Source organism: Pseudonaja textilis, chromosome 13 (assembly GCF_049901715.1).
Source record: "Pseudonaja textilis isolate UNSWEBS1 chromosome 13, rPseTex1.2, whole genome shotgun sequence".
In the NCBI taxonomy this organism is placed as follows: domain Eukaryota; kingdom Metazoa; phylum Chordata; class Lepidosauria; order Squamata; family Elapidae; genus Pseudonaja; species Pseudonaja textilis.
In genome coordinates this window covers 8,415,525-8,432,064 of record NC_142002.1, presented here as the reverse complement: position 1 = coordinate 8,432,064, position 16,540 = coordinate 8,415,525, and the positions used below count along the sequence as shown (strand labels likewise).

Below are 16,540 nucleotides of genomic sequence, written 5' to 3'. Positions count from 1 at the left end.
ATGCCAATTATTTCACTTGTGTTTCCCCCCATCAGTTTCCAGTCAGTGTTATGAAACAGAGAATTCACTTTTGAAAACAAAGGGGAAGTTTTCATGAGCAGAGCATGGTGTCTTTGTACTTACTGAGTGATAAGGTGGTTAAAAAAAGCTCCCTTTCCAATTTTTCATTGTGCAATTCTTTCTTTGGCAGTCTTAATTTTTGCAGGCTTTCGCTCAAGAGAAGATAGCAGGGGAGAATGTTTACCCTGGACCTTTTCAGATCAGAAAGGATGAGCAGCCACAATATTTTCAGTGTAGCATTATCTACCACTCCCAGGAGGAGAGCAAGCTCAAAAACATTGGCCAAAGAAATCAGAAAGATAGCTCTTCTTCAGGGAAGAAAAAGTTCAAAACAAAAAAATTCAAGTAAGACTTTTGGAAAGTGCTTAGTCAAAGCACAGGCATCATTAGGGAGTACTGAAAATAAATGGCAGCTACTTTTTGAAACCCCCTGCATCACTGACTTTGCAGAGCACAAAAATGGCTTGAAGCCTCCTGAGATGTTAGTGACCTCATCCAATGTTACTCTGAGAAGGTATAGAGAAAGGCGAACAGTATTTTACCAGCTAAAACTGTGACACTTCTCTGGTAATACTACTGATCTGTTTATGCATTTGGCCATCAATCAATTAAGGGTTAACCCACTCCCACCTATAATCTTCTCCTATTGGTTTCTTATGATTTATCAATTGTTGTTTGTAACTTATGATTAATGATTGTAATTATGATTTGTGATCTATGAACTATTACTTGCTGTTTATCTGTACACTACGAGCTTATGCACTGGAGACAAATTCCTTGTGTGTCCAATCACACTGGGCCAATAAAGAATATTCTGTATTCTGTATTTTATCTTATCCCATCCCACCTCACTCCACTCCATTCTGAGATCAAAAGATATTCAGTGATTTGTGAATGTGTTTTTCTCATCTTAAGACAAAAGAAAAGCTTTTCTTGCTTTGTGCCATTAGCAGCAGCTAAATCTCCAGAAATCAGCACGATCCATTTTTCCCCAGGAGAGAGCTGAGCTGATGTTTACAGATAACAGAAGACACCGGGAAATAAAACAAGTGGGTGGCAAGTTTTGGTTGTAGCTTGGCTGCTTTAAATTCTTAGGATATCTCTCTTCAATGTCTGTTGGATATACTGGGAAATGCTAGGTGATACAGAATGTTCTGATATATGACACTGGGTCTTAGCATTGGCTGTGTAATTTACTATCAGATCCAATGGGATATCTAAGGATGTTTCATATGCTTGTATCTTTATCTTTAACACTGTGTTAAGCTATGGACTGTTACGCTATGGGTTATGTTTTCATGGCATGTCTATGGAGATTCTCAGTTATCCATATCATGGTTGTCTCAAATGAGCTTAAAAGGCAACTGGACTTCGTTTTTCCTTGAAGACATTTTGTTCCTCATCCAAGAAGCTTCTTTACTTCTGACTGAATGGTGGAGGATGGAAGAATTTATGGTCTGTTTATATTGTTGTAACACAGCCCTTTCAACAGTTCCAAGAAGGTTCCACATTTGCACTATTTGGGTGACCCTGAGGGAACAGATAAACCCCCAAGTGACCTCAGCAACTGTCAGAGAGAGTGCTTACAACCAGATGACTGCAAGGAATATAAATCCTTCCATCCTCCACCAATCAGTCGGAACTGAAGAAGCTTCTTGAATGAGAAGCAAAATGTCTTCAAGGATAAACAAAGTCCAGTTGCTTTTTGGAAAAGCACTTTTGTAGCGTATTCACAACATGTTAAACCAAGCACAATGGTTTATTCAATAGCAATTCCTCAAATCCAAACAAACCCTACATATCATTGCTTGGTAAAAAGCCATTTAGTCCTGCCTAATCCAGTTTAAACAATGAGAAACTATACATAGATAGCTGGGTTGACTTCAGCTTCTTAACGAAATAAAAAATATCTTTCCAATCAACCTTTTATATTAATTAAAGAACAATTCTGGTAGGTAAATAGTAAGTAGGCATGAATACCCCACATTTGTAAACATTAGCAAATACCAATTTAATATTCTATTTGTTCTAACTGTGTTTCTTGGATCTAAAGCTAATGATTCTCTCCCCTGTTTATTTTCTTATTAATTGTCTTTTAATTGTACATTTTCAAAAAGAAAAGTAAAAGACTCATTTACTCATTTAAGATGTTGGAAAAATGAAGGCTCACCCTCTCTCCTAATACAGAATAATTCTGAAACTACAAAATTCCTTTTCTTCTCACTAGAGCCCAGCTATAATTTCTCAGGACCAATCTACCCCTCCAAGAAAAATGATGAGATTTTTCTTCCTTTTTTATTGTTTTATTTTTCCATCGTCCTTGGGAAAGAACATTATCTCTGGAATGATTTCCATCAAATAATTCTCTTAACTGTCATTATTCTTAGACATAATTCCTTGGATAGGCAATTTAATGAGATGTCATCCTGATGGTTTTCAGCAAATTTTACTCGCTAAATTTCAGGAGATTTGGGAATGAAAAGATGGAGATAAGAAGGGAAGTAAGGCTGCAGAAAAGGGACGATGCTGAAATGTCAAACCTGCTCAGCAAGCTTGAACAGAATAATTCTCTACTCTAACAGCAGACTGATATTGTAGTCTTCCCGTGCCCCATTATCTGAGAATCTTTAATAGAAGACACCAACAATAGAATCCAAGTTCTCCTGTGAGCAAGCTGCATGTTCAATTTCTGAATTAAACTCTGCCCTTCTGCAAATGACAAGAGTATTTACGGGTAGTCCTCAACTTACAACGATTTGTTTAGTGACCATTCAAAGTAGTGATGGTATTCAATTTTTTTTACTAACAGTTCTGTGGGCGTGGCTTGGTGGGTGTGGTGTGGCTTGGTGGGTGTGGCAAGGGAAGGATACTGTAAAATCCCCATTCCCTCCCCACCCCACTAACCTGCTTTCCAGCTCCATTCTCCTGTGCAGGGCAACCAAAGAAGACCCAGCCGATCAGCTGGGACTCGGGAGGCAGAGAATAGATGGGGGCAGGACCAGTCAGAGGTGGGATTTGCCCGTTCTCCAAACTACTCAAAATTTCCGCTACCAGCCCTTGCTTATCAATGGAGACTAAGTGGAGCAAGTGGTCAGTTTTAAGTTTCTGGGTGTTACCCTAAAAGAGGACCTGACCTGGGGTACTCACATTGCAGCACTGGTCAAAAGGGCCCAGCAGAGATTATACTACCTGAAACTTCTCAGAAAACAACAACTGAATGAAGAACTGCTGGTGATCCTCTACCACTGCACCATAGAGAGCATTTTAACTTACTGCACCTCTGTATGATTTGCCAGTTGCACAGGGGCAGATAGGAAAGCGCTCCAGAGGGTTAATGTCATTGCCCAGAAGATCATTGGTTGACCTCTCCTCTCTTTGGAACAGCTGTATAGCTCCTGCTGCCTTAAGAAAGTTCAAACCATTCTCAAAGATCCGTCTCATCCTGGGAACCCTTTTTTTGAACTATTACCATTTGGCAGACGGTACAGAATAATAAAAACAAGGACAAATAGGCTGAAAAACAGCTTCTATCCCAGGCAGTAGCTCTTTTGAATTCTGCTGTATAGTGCAGTGTTGGTACGGTGTTGGGGGTTTTCAGTTCAATGTGTGGAGGGTGAAAGGTGTGTGTTTGTGTTAATTTTCATGGTCATGGTCATGATGTGCACTGAAGATGGTGTTTGATTTCGTTGTACAAGGTGCAATGACGATAAAGTAAACTAAATTAAAGATGAAGCTAGAATACACTGTTGGGCTTCTCATCTTGACTACTTTGAAGAGCTAACAAAAAACCTGTTCTGCTTTGAGGCTGTGTTTCAGGTATCAAAAATACAGATCTTGCCTGTATGCCAACTGATCAGGGATAAAAATGTTCACCTTCTATCCCCTTTTAGAGAATCCTGCAAAGGGATGTTCAGTGTCATTTATACATGGAACACAGTTCATGGATTCAAGAATAGGAGTTCAGGAGTTTGGGGAAATCACAATTCTGGCATCCTATTAATTCTTTGAATGAAATTAATTCAAACATTAACATTAATTCTTTGAATGAAATTGCCAGCATTCTCCAATTCTCCCAAATTCAAAAGAAATACAATTTCCAACCAAAACCATGAACAGGTTTAGTCAATGTTGCTCTTTCTGGACCCTACCATTTGATTAGACCACAACAAAAAATAAGAAACAATGAGAGTGGATGATGTATTCTCTCCTATGCATATTACTAGAGTCTGGAGCCATCCAGTGGAAATAATTGACCAATTCCTTGCAAAAGACAGTGGATAAAAGGTTAACATTCATATTCTGTATAACAAATATGCAGAACTCCCTGTACCAAAATATAGTAAATGGCCACAACCTTCAATAGCTGCTAAAAGAGATTCTGCAGACAACCATACTAATCATACTTGAATAAATACTTCAATAAGGTACATAGTATCTATGGAAGAATTAACACATTAAGTAAGATTAAGGATATGCAGAACAAAAGAATTCCCCGATAAATGACATTATTAGTTAAAAAGATAATAAGGAGAAAATTCCTCACAAGTGTAGAATAATTCTGGGAATATTTTAAAAAATGCATTATGGGTACTGGATATCTTTTTATGAGTTGTTTAATTGTTTTTTTTTAATGAATGAATTAAAAACATTTCTTCCTAATAAATGTTTGGACAGAAAAATTATATACTAATGTTTGAAAAGTTTTTATCATTCAAGCACATATATTTCCAATTAATATTCTCCCCATTAGATTCTTTCTTTCTTTCTTCTTCTTTTTTTTTGCAATTCTATGGCTCCATATTATAATGATGTATGGCTTTATCTTAATTTAATATTTTATCTCCTATATTGTATTGTCCACATCTCTGTATTTTGTAATTCCTTGCATCGGGGTAGAGTCAGGGCAACTGAACAAAGCTCGAGCCGTTTGCTTGCCAGATGCCCTTTCTGATGCCTCCAAGGAGTTGGCAGCCGACAATTACTCATTGCTTCCAAAGAGAGAAATCTTTGGAAATCTTTTTCTTTCTTTCTTTCTTTCTTTCTTTCTTTCTTTCTTTCTTTCTTTCTTTCTTTCTTTCTTTCTTTCTTTCTTTCCTTCCTTCCTTCCTTCCTTCCTTCCTTCCTTCCTTCCTCCTTTCCTCCCTCCCTTCCTTCGCTCCCCCTCTCTCTCTTTCTCTCTCTCTCTTTCTGCTTCTTTATTATTATTATTATTTACTCCTGGTTTTGCCTTGAGTTACTTTTCAATTTTCCATTATTGCTACCTTTTAAAGGGTTTGTTTTGCTTGATTTTGCTTGGTTTTGCAAAAACAATAAAATTGGGGGGAACAGGGATTTAAAACTTTGCTGAACAGGAAACTGACAGCTATGTGCTGTGACAGAAAATACCTTCTAAAAAGGTCATATCCCAGTGCTGAGCTAGACACATAATCTTAGCCAGTGAGATTCCAATTGTCTTCTTTATCACATCACTTGCACAGAGAAATATGCAATCCATATTTTCCTGGTCCAATTGACAAGGAAATCCCTTAGTTCTGAGAACTGTTACCTGAAAAATAGCATTAATGCATCAGTGTACTAACCTATTTATGGATTTGCATTGCCCTTGCCTCTTTTTCTGAGCTGCTCCAAGGGACTGAGGTAGTCGTGAGGTAGTAGTACTTGGTTGGATTTTAATGTAAGAAGTAATGTTAGTAAGGGAATAACTTTCCTGGGTGTGTGGGTGTGTGTGTGTGGGGGGGGGAGGCAAGACAACAGATGCAAATAATAAGAAAAGCATGATCATTAACTAGAAAATAGAAAAATAGTAAAACTAAATATCTGACACAGATTTTTTTTCTTTTGTTTAATCTTGCCTGATGCTCAGAGACTACCTGGACAAGTCCCTGCAGCTGTCTTGGCCATGGTTTGCAGAAGTGGTTTGACATTGCCTCCTTCCTAGGGCTAAGATACACTGGCTGGCCCAAGGTCATCCATCTGATTGCATGCCTAAGGCAGGTCTAGAACTTACAATCTCCTGACTTCTAAGCCTGATGCATTAACCAATGTAGTCCCCTCTAACAGACAGATTTATCTGACCATATTTCCACATTTTTATGTAAAATAAAATCAATACAGTTTTTGCCACAGATTTACCCTTTTCATCCACCTGGCTCCATCCATTTTGGAGGGGGGGGGCTAAAATGATCAAGACAATTTAATTTGGAATATCTATGCAGATGAAGAGGCTGTAAGAAGTATGCCTTACCCGATAGCCAACATCTTCAGTCACCGATGTGTCTACAGTACATCCTGCCTGCCAGAGAGTCTCCTTTATGCTGCATCCATATAGAAAGATGTTCTTTCTCTGAGAATGACCATGGTAGTCACAAAACACCTGGGGGTGGGGAAAAAGAAGAAGGAATCAACTAAACGTTGAAGTCTCATAAGACTGGGTTGAGGAGTTGGTAAGAAAACGCTGTCCCAGAGTCAAAAGAAGTTAATGTTTTGAGATATCCAAGCATCAGCTCTAGGCAAATACATACTGAATCAAAGAGAATCAATATTGAGGGTATTGGCAAAGTATCATGAATGACTTCAAAAGAGATTTAAGATTTACGCAAAATAGTTGATTCCTAATAAGAGTTAGGGACGGCACTTCACTTTCTTGAACTATACTTATCAAGTTTTTATAGATTATTATCTCGCTTCCATATCCTCTCATATGAAGAATAAAGCCATTGAGCACAGTTGTCCGGATAGGAGCAGGAGCCATCAAGAGCTGTGGTGGTTAGGGTCTACATTAAGATCAGGAAAACCCATTTTCATCAGCATTCAGATGTAGAAGACAATAGGTGGTTTTGATTTTCAGTCTAGCCTATATCAAGGGCAGTGTGACGGCTCAGTGATTAAGACACTGGGCTTGTTGCCTAGAAAGCCAATAGCTTGGGTTTGAGACTTGAGCGCCATGCAATGGGGTGAGCTCTCATCTTTGCCTAACTCTTGCCCCCCTAGCAGTTCAAAAGCAGGCAAACGTGAGTAGATAAATAGGTAGCATTTCAGTGGGGAAGAAACAATGCTCCGCAACATCATGCTGGCCACATGTCTAGAATATAACTTTATTACGGTCTTAGACCAGCAATAAACATCACTATTTACAATATATATAAAAAAATATTGACACATTATAATACATTAATAGTGGATAAAAACATCTATTAAGAAAATACATGTTCTCAAACAGTTAGGGGCACTCCCTGGTTTATATGATGGAGAGCCAATAAGTAACTTTTCCAAAGTTTGTTCTATCTCCAAAAATTGTCACAAATTGACAGCTATAATTCCGTAACCAATTTTTTTCTAGTAGACATTGTAGTAGCAACACAGAATTTTGCCACTGCATGCGTAATAGCTGGTTTTGAATCCTGGAGGAGAAAGTCTACATAAAAATTTTCTGCCCTCCCTGGCAATCTTTCTAGTAAGGGAAGAAAAGCCACATGTCTTCAGAATTGTCATGCTGGGTGAATGGCCTTGAAATAGAAATGAGCCCTATGGTCTATATGTCAGCAATAGCAGAGTAAAACCCACAGGGACTCCTTTCCTTTTTCCTACATAGCAATAGCACTTAGACTTATATACTGCTTCACAGTGCTTTACAGTCCCCTCTAAGCAGTTTACAGAGTTGGCATATTGCCCCCAACAATTTTACCCACCTCGGAAGGATGGAAAACTGATCCTGGTGAGATTTGAACTGCTAAATTGCAGGCAGCTGGCAGTCAACAGTCACCACCGTGGCTCATGGATATTTGGAGAAATTATTAGAGAAAGGGAATATACTACACACCCCTTGAGTTTTATAAGCAAAGCTTGGGTATACACTGAACCGAAGAAGTAATATGAGTTCTAACAATGACATCATATGTTCCCGTAGCTGCTCATTACACAATACAATATAAGCATTTTGTTTACAAATGATACTCTACTAGGTAAGGCAACTTACAAGTTATTAGATACAGTTTGGGGGTGCACTGCTCTGCTTTATTCATAGATCCAGAAAAAACAACAGATTTACCCTGATAATAGTGGGCTTACCTTAACTGCAGATCCATATTAATTTTATGCACTCAAGCATCCCACTCTCATATTCATTTACCATTCACAGAGTCCCTAGGAAAATGAAGTCCTTCTTAACCCAGTTATGTTTTAAAGACCAATTCTGGGATAGCATACTGAGCAATAATAGGTGATGGTTTTTTTTGCTTCTAAACATTCTTTGTTATCCATCTTGTAAGAATCCAAACCTGTGGTTTGCAAAGCAATTAAATACCTCTTGCGTTTCTTTACAGTCATAGCATACAACATACCAATTTGAAGCATTGCTTAAGCAAGCAATTATGCAAAAACATTCTTGTACACTGTTATTTCGTTTTGTAAAAATCTCAGTGGCAGAAAAAAAGAGAACACGACTTACCTTCCCAGTTTAACTGTTGTGTTTCTCCCCTAATCTAATCCATCTGCCTAGCCTCTGTTATTACAGGGGTAGGCGATGGTCACATCTTTTGCTATACCAAATTTAGATCGCCTTTATAAGCAGTTATTGACTCTCATCACAGTGAAAACTGGTGTTTATTCACACAAGGGGCTAATATTGACCCTGGCTTTTGAAGAACAATCCATTGTCCAGTTTTGCTATGATAGGAAGTCAATACCAATCGCTGCCCTCCAGGATTTGTAATATTTGATATAAATACAGATTGGGTGTCTTTAAACCTACATCCCCAGAATGAAAGGGAAATACTATGTAAAGAAATCAGAAGTGTAATTAACCTCTATTTCCCCATCACTGTTTTATTTGATCCCAGAACTTGCTTGCTAAGATTTCCAGCTAGCAAAGGGAGATAAAATAATGCATTCTTTGGAAATCTATCTGACTGTACAGCTTCAAATGATACCTAAAATAAAATGCAACTTTCCTCAAAATAATAATTCTCCAAATTTTATAATATTAATATATTAGCAAAGTATAACATGGTTAGTACGTTAAAAAGACAGCAGGGAAAGTAGATAACAAGAACTTGTGATGGCTAAGAGCAGGAAATTTGAAGAAAAAGTCTGAGGTTCTAATTCTGGTTGCACAAGACAAGACCAAGCCTTAAGAACAAATGAATACAAAGCCAGAAGTGAGAAATAGCAACAGACAGCAAATGCTGCCTGTGCAAAGAAGCTGAAGATATGGCGAGTTACCTAGTTAGCTGCTACAACATCTCACAGACTGATTACAAACAATGATATGACAAAGTGGCAACAATGGTGCATCGGAAGATGTGCAAGAAATACCATTTGCCTACAAGCAAGAAACAGGCGGACCACAAATTAAATAAAATATTAGAAAAGGAAGAAGCTAAAATTATCTACCACATAACACCACAGACTTAAAAACTGTTGATTAAAAAAGACAAAAAGTCTGGATAATGGACATTGCAGCACTTGGAGAAAGCAGAATAGACGAGAAGAACTAAAAGACATCACAAAATACAAAGACCTGCAATGGAAGTCATATGACTGTGGCAAAAGAAAACAAAGTTAGTACCAATAGTAACAGGTGCCTTGGGTGCAATCCCAAAACATCTGGAGCAAAATTTGCACACCATCGGCATTGACGAAAATAACCACCTGTCAATTGCAAAAGGCAGTTTTACTTGCAACAGCTAACATCTTGTGACAATGCACTTAATACCATCAAACAATATCTTTCTGTCCTAAGCCCTTGGAAACAACTCAACAGATGGATAAAAATGCCAAAGCCAGTATAAACATCAGGTTGATCATGCAATGAACCATAACAATAATAATACTGAAATTCAATGTAGAGAAAAGTAAAGTCCTACACTTAGGCAAGAAAAAACAAAAGTACACATATAGACTGGGTGAAACCAGGCTCAATAGCAGTAACTGTGAGAGGGATCTTGGAGTCTTAGTAGACAACCAGCTAAATATGAGCCAGCAGTGTCCAGCAGCAGCCAAAAAAGCTAATGCAATCCTAAATTGTATTAACAGAGGGATACAATAAAGATCAAGGGAAGTACTAATACCACATTATAAAGCCTTAGTAAGACCTCACCTAGAGTACTGCATCCAGTTTTGTTCACCACATTTTAAAAAAGATGTTGAGACTCTAGAAAAAGTACAGAGAAGAGCAACCAGGGTGATTAGGGGACTGGAGGCTAAAACATAAAACGAACAGTTGCAGGAACTGGGCTTGGCTAGTCTAGTAAAGAGAAGGACCAGGGGAGACATGATAGCAGTCTTCCAATATTTGAGGGGCTGCCACAGGGAGGAAAGGGTCAAGCTATTTTCTAGCTATTTTCTGTAGGCCAGACAAGGAATAATGGATGGAAACTGAACAAGGAGAGATTTGACCTGGAAATAAGGAGAAACTTTCTGACAGTGAGAACAATCAACCAATGGAACAGCTTGCCCTCAGAAGTTGTGGGAGCGCCATCACTTGAGACTTTCAAGAAGAGATTGGACTGCCATTTGTCAGAAATGGTGTAGGGTCTCCCGCTTGGGTGGGGGGTTGGACTAGATGACCTACAAGGTCCTTTCCAACTCTGATTATCTGTTAATACTGAACAAAAATGCCCTGCCTGCCTGCCTACCTAAGGATCTGTATATGTGTATGCACACACACAAAGTTACACAAATGCCAAGTCCTCATTGAAAATATGCCTCCTATCTATCTATCACTATATATATAGTTCTTTATATTTGACAAAATTATTTGCAAAAAAACCTGAATATTTTGCAAAAGTCCAGAGAAAAATGTTTATATTAGGGGAAATGAATATTTTTTAAAATGCAATATTCATTTTGTGCCTTTTAAAAAATCACCAATTCATTAATCCTATATCTGCAAAAATAAAGAAAACCAAAACAGAGAGATTGGGGCATCTCCCAGTACTAGCAGTATTTGACAGAATGATTAGCACAGTAGAGAATAATTAACTATTTACTAAAACCACAGTGATGCACAAATCACTTCCCAAATATCCAATGTGACATGGTGTGTGATCTGCATCTAAATATTTTTTTAATAGAAAAGTTGGGTTGATACTCTGTTTTTCCACCCAAACTGTGAAAGTGAGAGGTTGAATATCACTTATCTGATAACTTATACTGTAGTCGGACACATCAACTTTAGAGCAGAGGTGCTATTCCACCGGTTTGCATCTCTTCGGGAAAACCGTAGTGGTTATTTGGCATGGGTCAAACTGGTGACAATCCCTGGCTGGCCACACCCCAAACCGGTCGCCCGGTCGCTCACTTGAGATCTCTTTCCTAGCTTTCTGATCCCCACGTCCTCTTACTCCCCGGGGAAAAGGAAGAAAGGCATAGACACTGCAAGTATCACTTTCCCCATGTGAGTTAAAGTGTCTGGAGTGAGAAAGAGTGTGGTCTGACATAGGGGGCGGGGGTGAAACGAGCCTTGGAGCACTTTTGCAACGTAAAAGAAATGTATTTTGGAAACAGGTCCTTTAAAAACTTCTCCAAGGATTTCCAATGGATGCTGCAAGTATTACTTTCCCCATGTGAGTTAAAGTGCTGGAGTGAGAAGGAGTGCAGTCTGACAGAGGGGGTGGGGGAATCCACTCAAGCCTTGGAGAAATTTAAAGGAGCTGCTTCCAAAATGTTTGTCTGTTAAGTGTTCTCTCTCTCTCTCTCTCTCTCTCTGTGTGTGTGTGTGTGTGTGTGTAAGAGAGAGAGAGAGAGAGAGGGAGGGAGGGAGGGAGGGAGGGAGGGAAGGAAGGAAGGAAGAAAGAAAGAGAAAGAAAGAAGGAAGGAAGGAAGGAAGGAAGGAAGGAAGGAAGGGGAAGGTAGAGAAAGAAAGAAAAAATAGGAAGAGAGATAAAACTCTGTGCTATTATTTTTAATTGTTCCATTATTTATCATGTGTTAATATTTTACACTATCCCTACACCTAGAGTGATTTTTCTGCCTTTCTTTTGCCCAGGGCTACCACATATTTTTCAGGGTTTACATGCATTCAATGTCAATAGTCCAGACCATAAAATACACATGTGTTTAACAGGAGTTGAAAGGGACCTTGGAGGTCTTCTAGTCCCACCCCCAGCTCAGGCAAGAAAACTGAGGATGCCAAACTCTGAGTAGAAATCCTGGGAAAGGTGTCAGAATAATACTTAGAAGGGACCTTGGGGTGAACCCTATACCATTTCAGAGAAATGGTTGTCCAGTCTTTTCTTAAAAACTTCCAGTGATTGAGCACCCAGAACTTCTGGAGACAGGCAGTTCCACTGGTTAATTGTTCTCACTGTCAGGAAGTTTCTCCTTAGTTTTAGGTTGCTTCTCTCTGTTCAGTTTCCATCCATTGCTTCTTGTTTGCATTCTGCTTCTTTGGAAAATATATTGTTCCCCCTTTCTTTGTGGCAGCCCGTTAAAAGCTTGTTGCCTATCACATTCTTGAGTAAAGCATGTGAGCCATTTCCTCCTTTCAGTGGTCCGTGAAAGTACATCTGTAGTATAGTAAAGTCAAAAAAGGTGAACAACATTTTTACAGAACTATAGATAAGTTGAGGCTGGGTGACAAGGAATGGCTGGGAGGGGAGGGGGCAGGTGAGGCACCCCTTGATGTGAGTGACATTGAGTTGGCCACACCCACCCAGTCACATGACCACCAAGCATGCCCACCCAGTCACATGACCACTAAGCCACACCCACCCAGTCACATGACCATAAGCCATGCCCACAAAATAGGCCACACCCACAGAACCGGTAGTTAAAAAAATTTAATTCCACCATTACTTTAGACAGTAATCACATATAACATCACAGGGAGGGGGGGTGTAGAGATAACTGGGGTGTTGTAGCCTAAATAAAATTATTTCCCCTGGGAACTAAGGACATTTGTGCAGATGTTCAAAAGGTGGAGACTGAGGTCACCTAGCAACTGGGCTGTATGCTGATTGGACCATGTGACTGGAGACTCTGAGGGGAAGTGACAAAGTTTTACTTTCAATTGGGTGAAAAACTGGCGCCAACTTAGAGCTGGTTTTCTCCCAGGAATGTGCCAATTTGATATATCCCAATAAAATCTTCTTTGCGGAATTTGCCTCAGAGTTCTTACTGAATGGGATGTATTACTTGGAACCTTGACACATGTGTATTCACTTCCCAAATTTGAATAACTCAGTGTCACTATTTGAAAAAGAGGGGGCACAATGTCTCAGCGGTTAAAAATGCTGAACTTGTCAGATGGAGAGCAGTTAGACTGGGTTTGAGCCTAGCTCCACACAGTGGAGTGAGCTCCCCTTACTTGCCCAGCTCCTGCCCAACTAGCAGTTCAAAAGCATGCAAATGCAAGTAGATTAATAGATACCACTTCAGTGAGAAGGTCAGTGTGTTCTGTTTGGCATACAGCCATGCTGGCCACATGACCATGGGTATTTTCTTCAGATAGCGCTGGGTCCCTCAGCCAAGAAACAGAGATGAGCACTGTGCCCTAGAGTCAGACATGACTGACAGGAAAGCTTCTACCTCAATATGACTGGCAGGCCATTCTCTTATGAGTGCCATGCGTCCCAACTAAAACCTCAAGAATCCTCCAAATTAGTTTATAGCGTATCCAATTGTTAAGCATAGTCCAAATTGAGGCACAGCCTTAATAAACCTTTGCCTTGAACTGGGCACATTCTTTTCTATCTATTATACTACACAGTAAGCCTCTCTTTCATATGAATCCAATAATGATCGTAGTTTAAAAATTCATCTTATCTTAGGTGTTATGTTCATTTATTGATTATATGGCTCTAATAAACAGGCAACTGGTTTAGCAAAACTGACAACCTGCCCACTTTTCAAGGAATTAAAGATTCAAACTTCAGCTAACAACACAATATTATGCTCCTATCACACTGGTAGATCTGCCCAATCTAGAGTCCAAACAAATCGAGGAATTTTGCCCACATTCTAACCTAAGCCATAGTTTGACTCAACCATATTTTTTTTTTAAAAAAAGGGTCCAGTCTGTTTTTGGCTCCTCCTCCTCTGAATATTAAAAGGATTTCATAACTTCATTTCTGTACTTCACTGCAATATTTATATTGGTGAATTTTACTTGGAAAGTCTGCAGTGGGAGGCGGGGAGTGGAAGTGTTCTTCTAAAGCAAGGAGAAAGCAGCATGAGAGAAAGAGGTTGAACATGTATTAAATACAATCAATGAACTCTTCAAAGACAAGGAAAATCCAGGTCTCCTATAGCTTGTCAAGTTCTGAAGACTGAGAAAGAGTGAAACAGAAGGATCAATAGGCAAGTCTAAAGCAAAATTTGCTAATAGGTAGCACCGCCTCCTGGGAAAAAATACACAAATCACTAAGCCATTCTGGATTCTAGGTAGCAAAGACTTTATTTGGTGTGGATGTTTGTTGAGCATTTGCTACTTTTCAGTTCCACTGAATACAGCTTTTAAAATTCTGCTTATTCATGGGCATTCTGGGCTAGCAGTTTATAGTATTTCACTCTGTAAATGGACCCTAATGTTCAGCAAACATTTTTTTTTCTCTCTGGAAAATTACTATACTCTCCAAGAGGTAGGAATATTGTGTAACGCCCTAATAAGCATCTCTTAAAAACAAGACCCAAATTGGTACAGAACTCGATTGCAGTTATAAACTGAAATAAGCTATTTCCTCAGTGTTGTAATATGGTCCAGACATTTTTTTAAAAAACTGTGGATACAAAGTACAAAAAAATCACAAAAGAGCACATTAAATATGTTACATTAGATAAATTGCTTGTACAGAAGTGAACGTATTAAGAAAGAGAAAATAGGATGTATTTTACAGTAGGCTAGAATTATACTCATGGTTACTTATACTAACCACAGTTGCTTGAACAACTCTGAAACAAATCAAAGTTCATCTTGCAGACAAAAAAAAGGGTTTGGTCAATTCCTGCCTTTTTTCCAGCTCTTTTCTCTGCTATTTCTTGGTAACTTGGCAGAAGTTTGGGGAAGAATAAGCAAAAAGAAAAACAAACCAAGAATAAGCCAGAAAATTGCAAATACCATGCCCTAATTAGCATATAAGAAATAAGCCAGAGCTGCAATTAGTTATTCCCAAAGCCATGGTTTCAAATGATTATTTACTGATTTAAAACAAAACATGGTTTATCCACTGGCAAGATTGCACATCACACTCAAACTAAAGCTAAACAAAACCCATAATGATATATAGAACTAAATGGGCATTCGGCATCTGTGGAGGAAAGCTCAGAAGAAGGAAAATAGAGGTGTCTTCAGGGAGACAAGAAAACCAAGGCAGCCCCAAACCCTGACTGAAACCCCACTTTTTTTACAGGTATATGCAAGAGCGTGGAGCTTCCACTGCATGATCATGGTCTCCATCTTGGCTGGAGGCCAAGATAAAAAATAAAAATAATAATAATAAAAAAAAATGATAATGACTCACCACTGGAACTCGACCTTGGCTCTTGAGGTAATAAAGGAGACCTTTGCTGTGGTAAATGGTGGGGTGGTACACAGGGTCGGGTTTCAGCCATTGCCTGTTCAAATCATCACCACTCAAGGAACACCGTTGACTGGAGTCAAAGAAGAAGAAGAAAATCATAAATCGTAACAGAAAGTCCCTGCTACAAAAAGGCTCAGAGCCAAATCAGTTCTGGATTCTTCTCCTTCTATTCCCTATTCTTTGACACCTCCATTTTAGAAAGCTGTAGTAGAAGTCAAATCTCTAGAGCTGTTGATTTGAGAAAATGCATTCCTCGCTGTATTCATTATCACTCTCTGTCTGCGAACCCCTGTGCAGATGGATTAAACAAAATTAGGAGCAATTTTATTTTACAATGAGAGATAGATAGGGAGCTGTTTTACTTAAAAGCGATTAATAGTAGGACCTGAGAGAAAGTACACAATGCATGCTGCTTTAAATAACTCATTGACGTAAATAAAACTGGAGTGCAGCAATCAGCAATATATGTCCCCTGAAACAATGTGGACTCAAGCAAGACAAAACAAAGCAAAAATAAAAAAAATAGCACCAAATCTCAAGCCATATATTAATAGATAATAAAATGGTATTGTTATGTAACATTTGCTTGTTAGTTTCAGATAATTAGAATGAGATGGAAAATGAAAGACTAGACTTTTAGGGGGGGTTATATAAATCCCCAAAGGGGGGAAAAAAAAAAAAAAAAAAAAAAAAAAAAAAAAAAATTCCAAATGCCATCCCCCCCTCTAAAACCCCTTTAATCACCCCCTTTTTTTTCTATTCTACCTTTTTAAAAGCCTTGATCTCACCATAAGCACACCAGGCTTTTTAAATAAAATAAACTAAAGAAGATGTTTGGGCAATCTCACACATCTTAGAAATTACAGGTAATCCTTGACTTGCAACAGTTCATTTCGTGAATGTTCAAAGTTACAACAGCACTGGAAAAAGTGATTTATGACCATTTTTCACACTTACAACCA

The 16,540-nt window shown here is 38.7% G+C and overlaps 1 protein-coding gene across 2 annotated transcripts in view; it reads right to left on the bottom strand.

Moving 5' to 3' along the window:
* The window catches only part of AGBL1 (AGBL carboxypeptidase 1), a 508,769-nt gene that overhangs the window by 236,653 nt on the left and 255,576 nt on the right, over nt 1-16,540 (bottom strand). For both annotated transcript variants that reach the window (XM_087941340.1, XM_087941342.1), the window contains exons 19-20: nt 15,519-15,648; nt 6,305-6,433 (exon numbers count right to left, since the gene is read on the bottom strand). In XM_087941340.1, the coding sequence (XP_087797466.1) occupies nt 6,305-6,433; nt 15,519-15,648 (259 nt within the window). The remainder of the gene's footprint in view (nt 1-6,304; nt 6,434-15,518; nt 15,649-16,540) is intronic.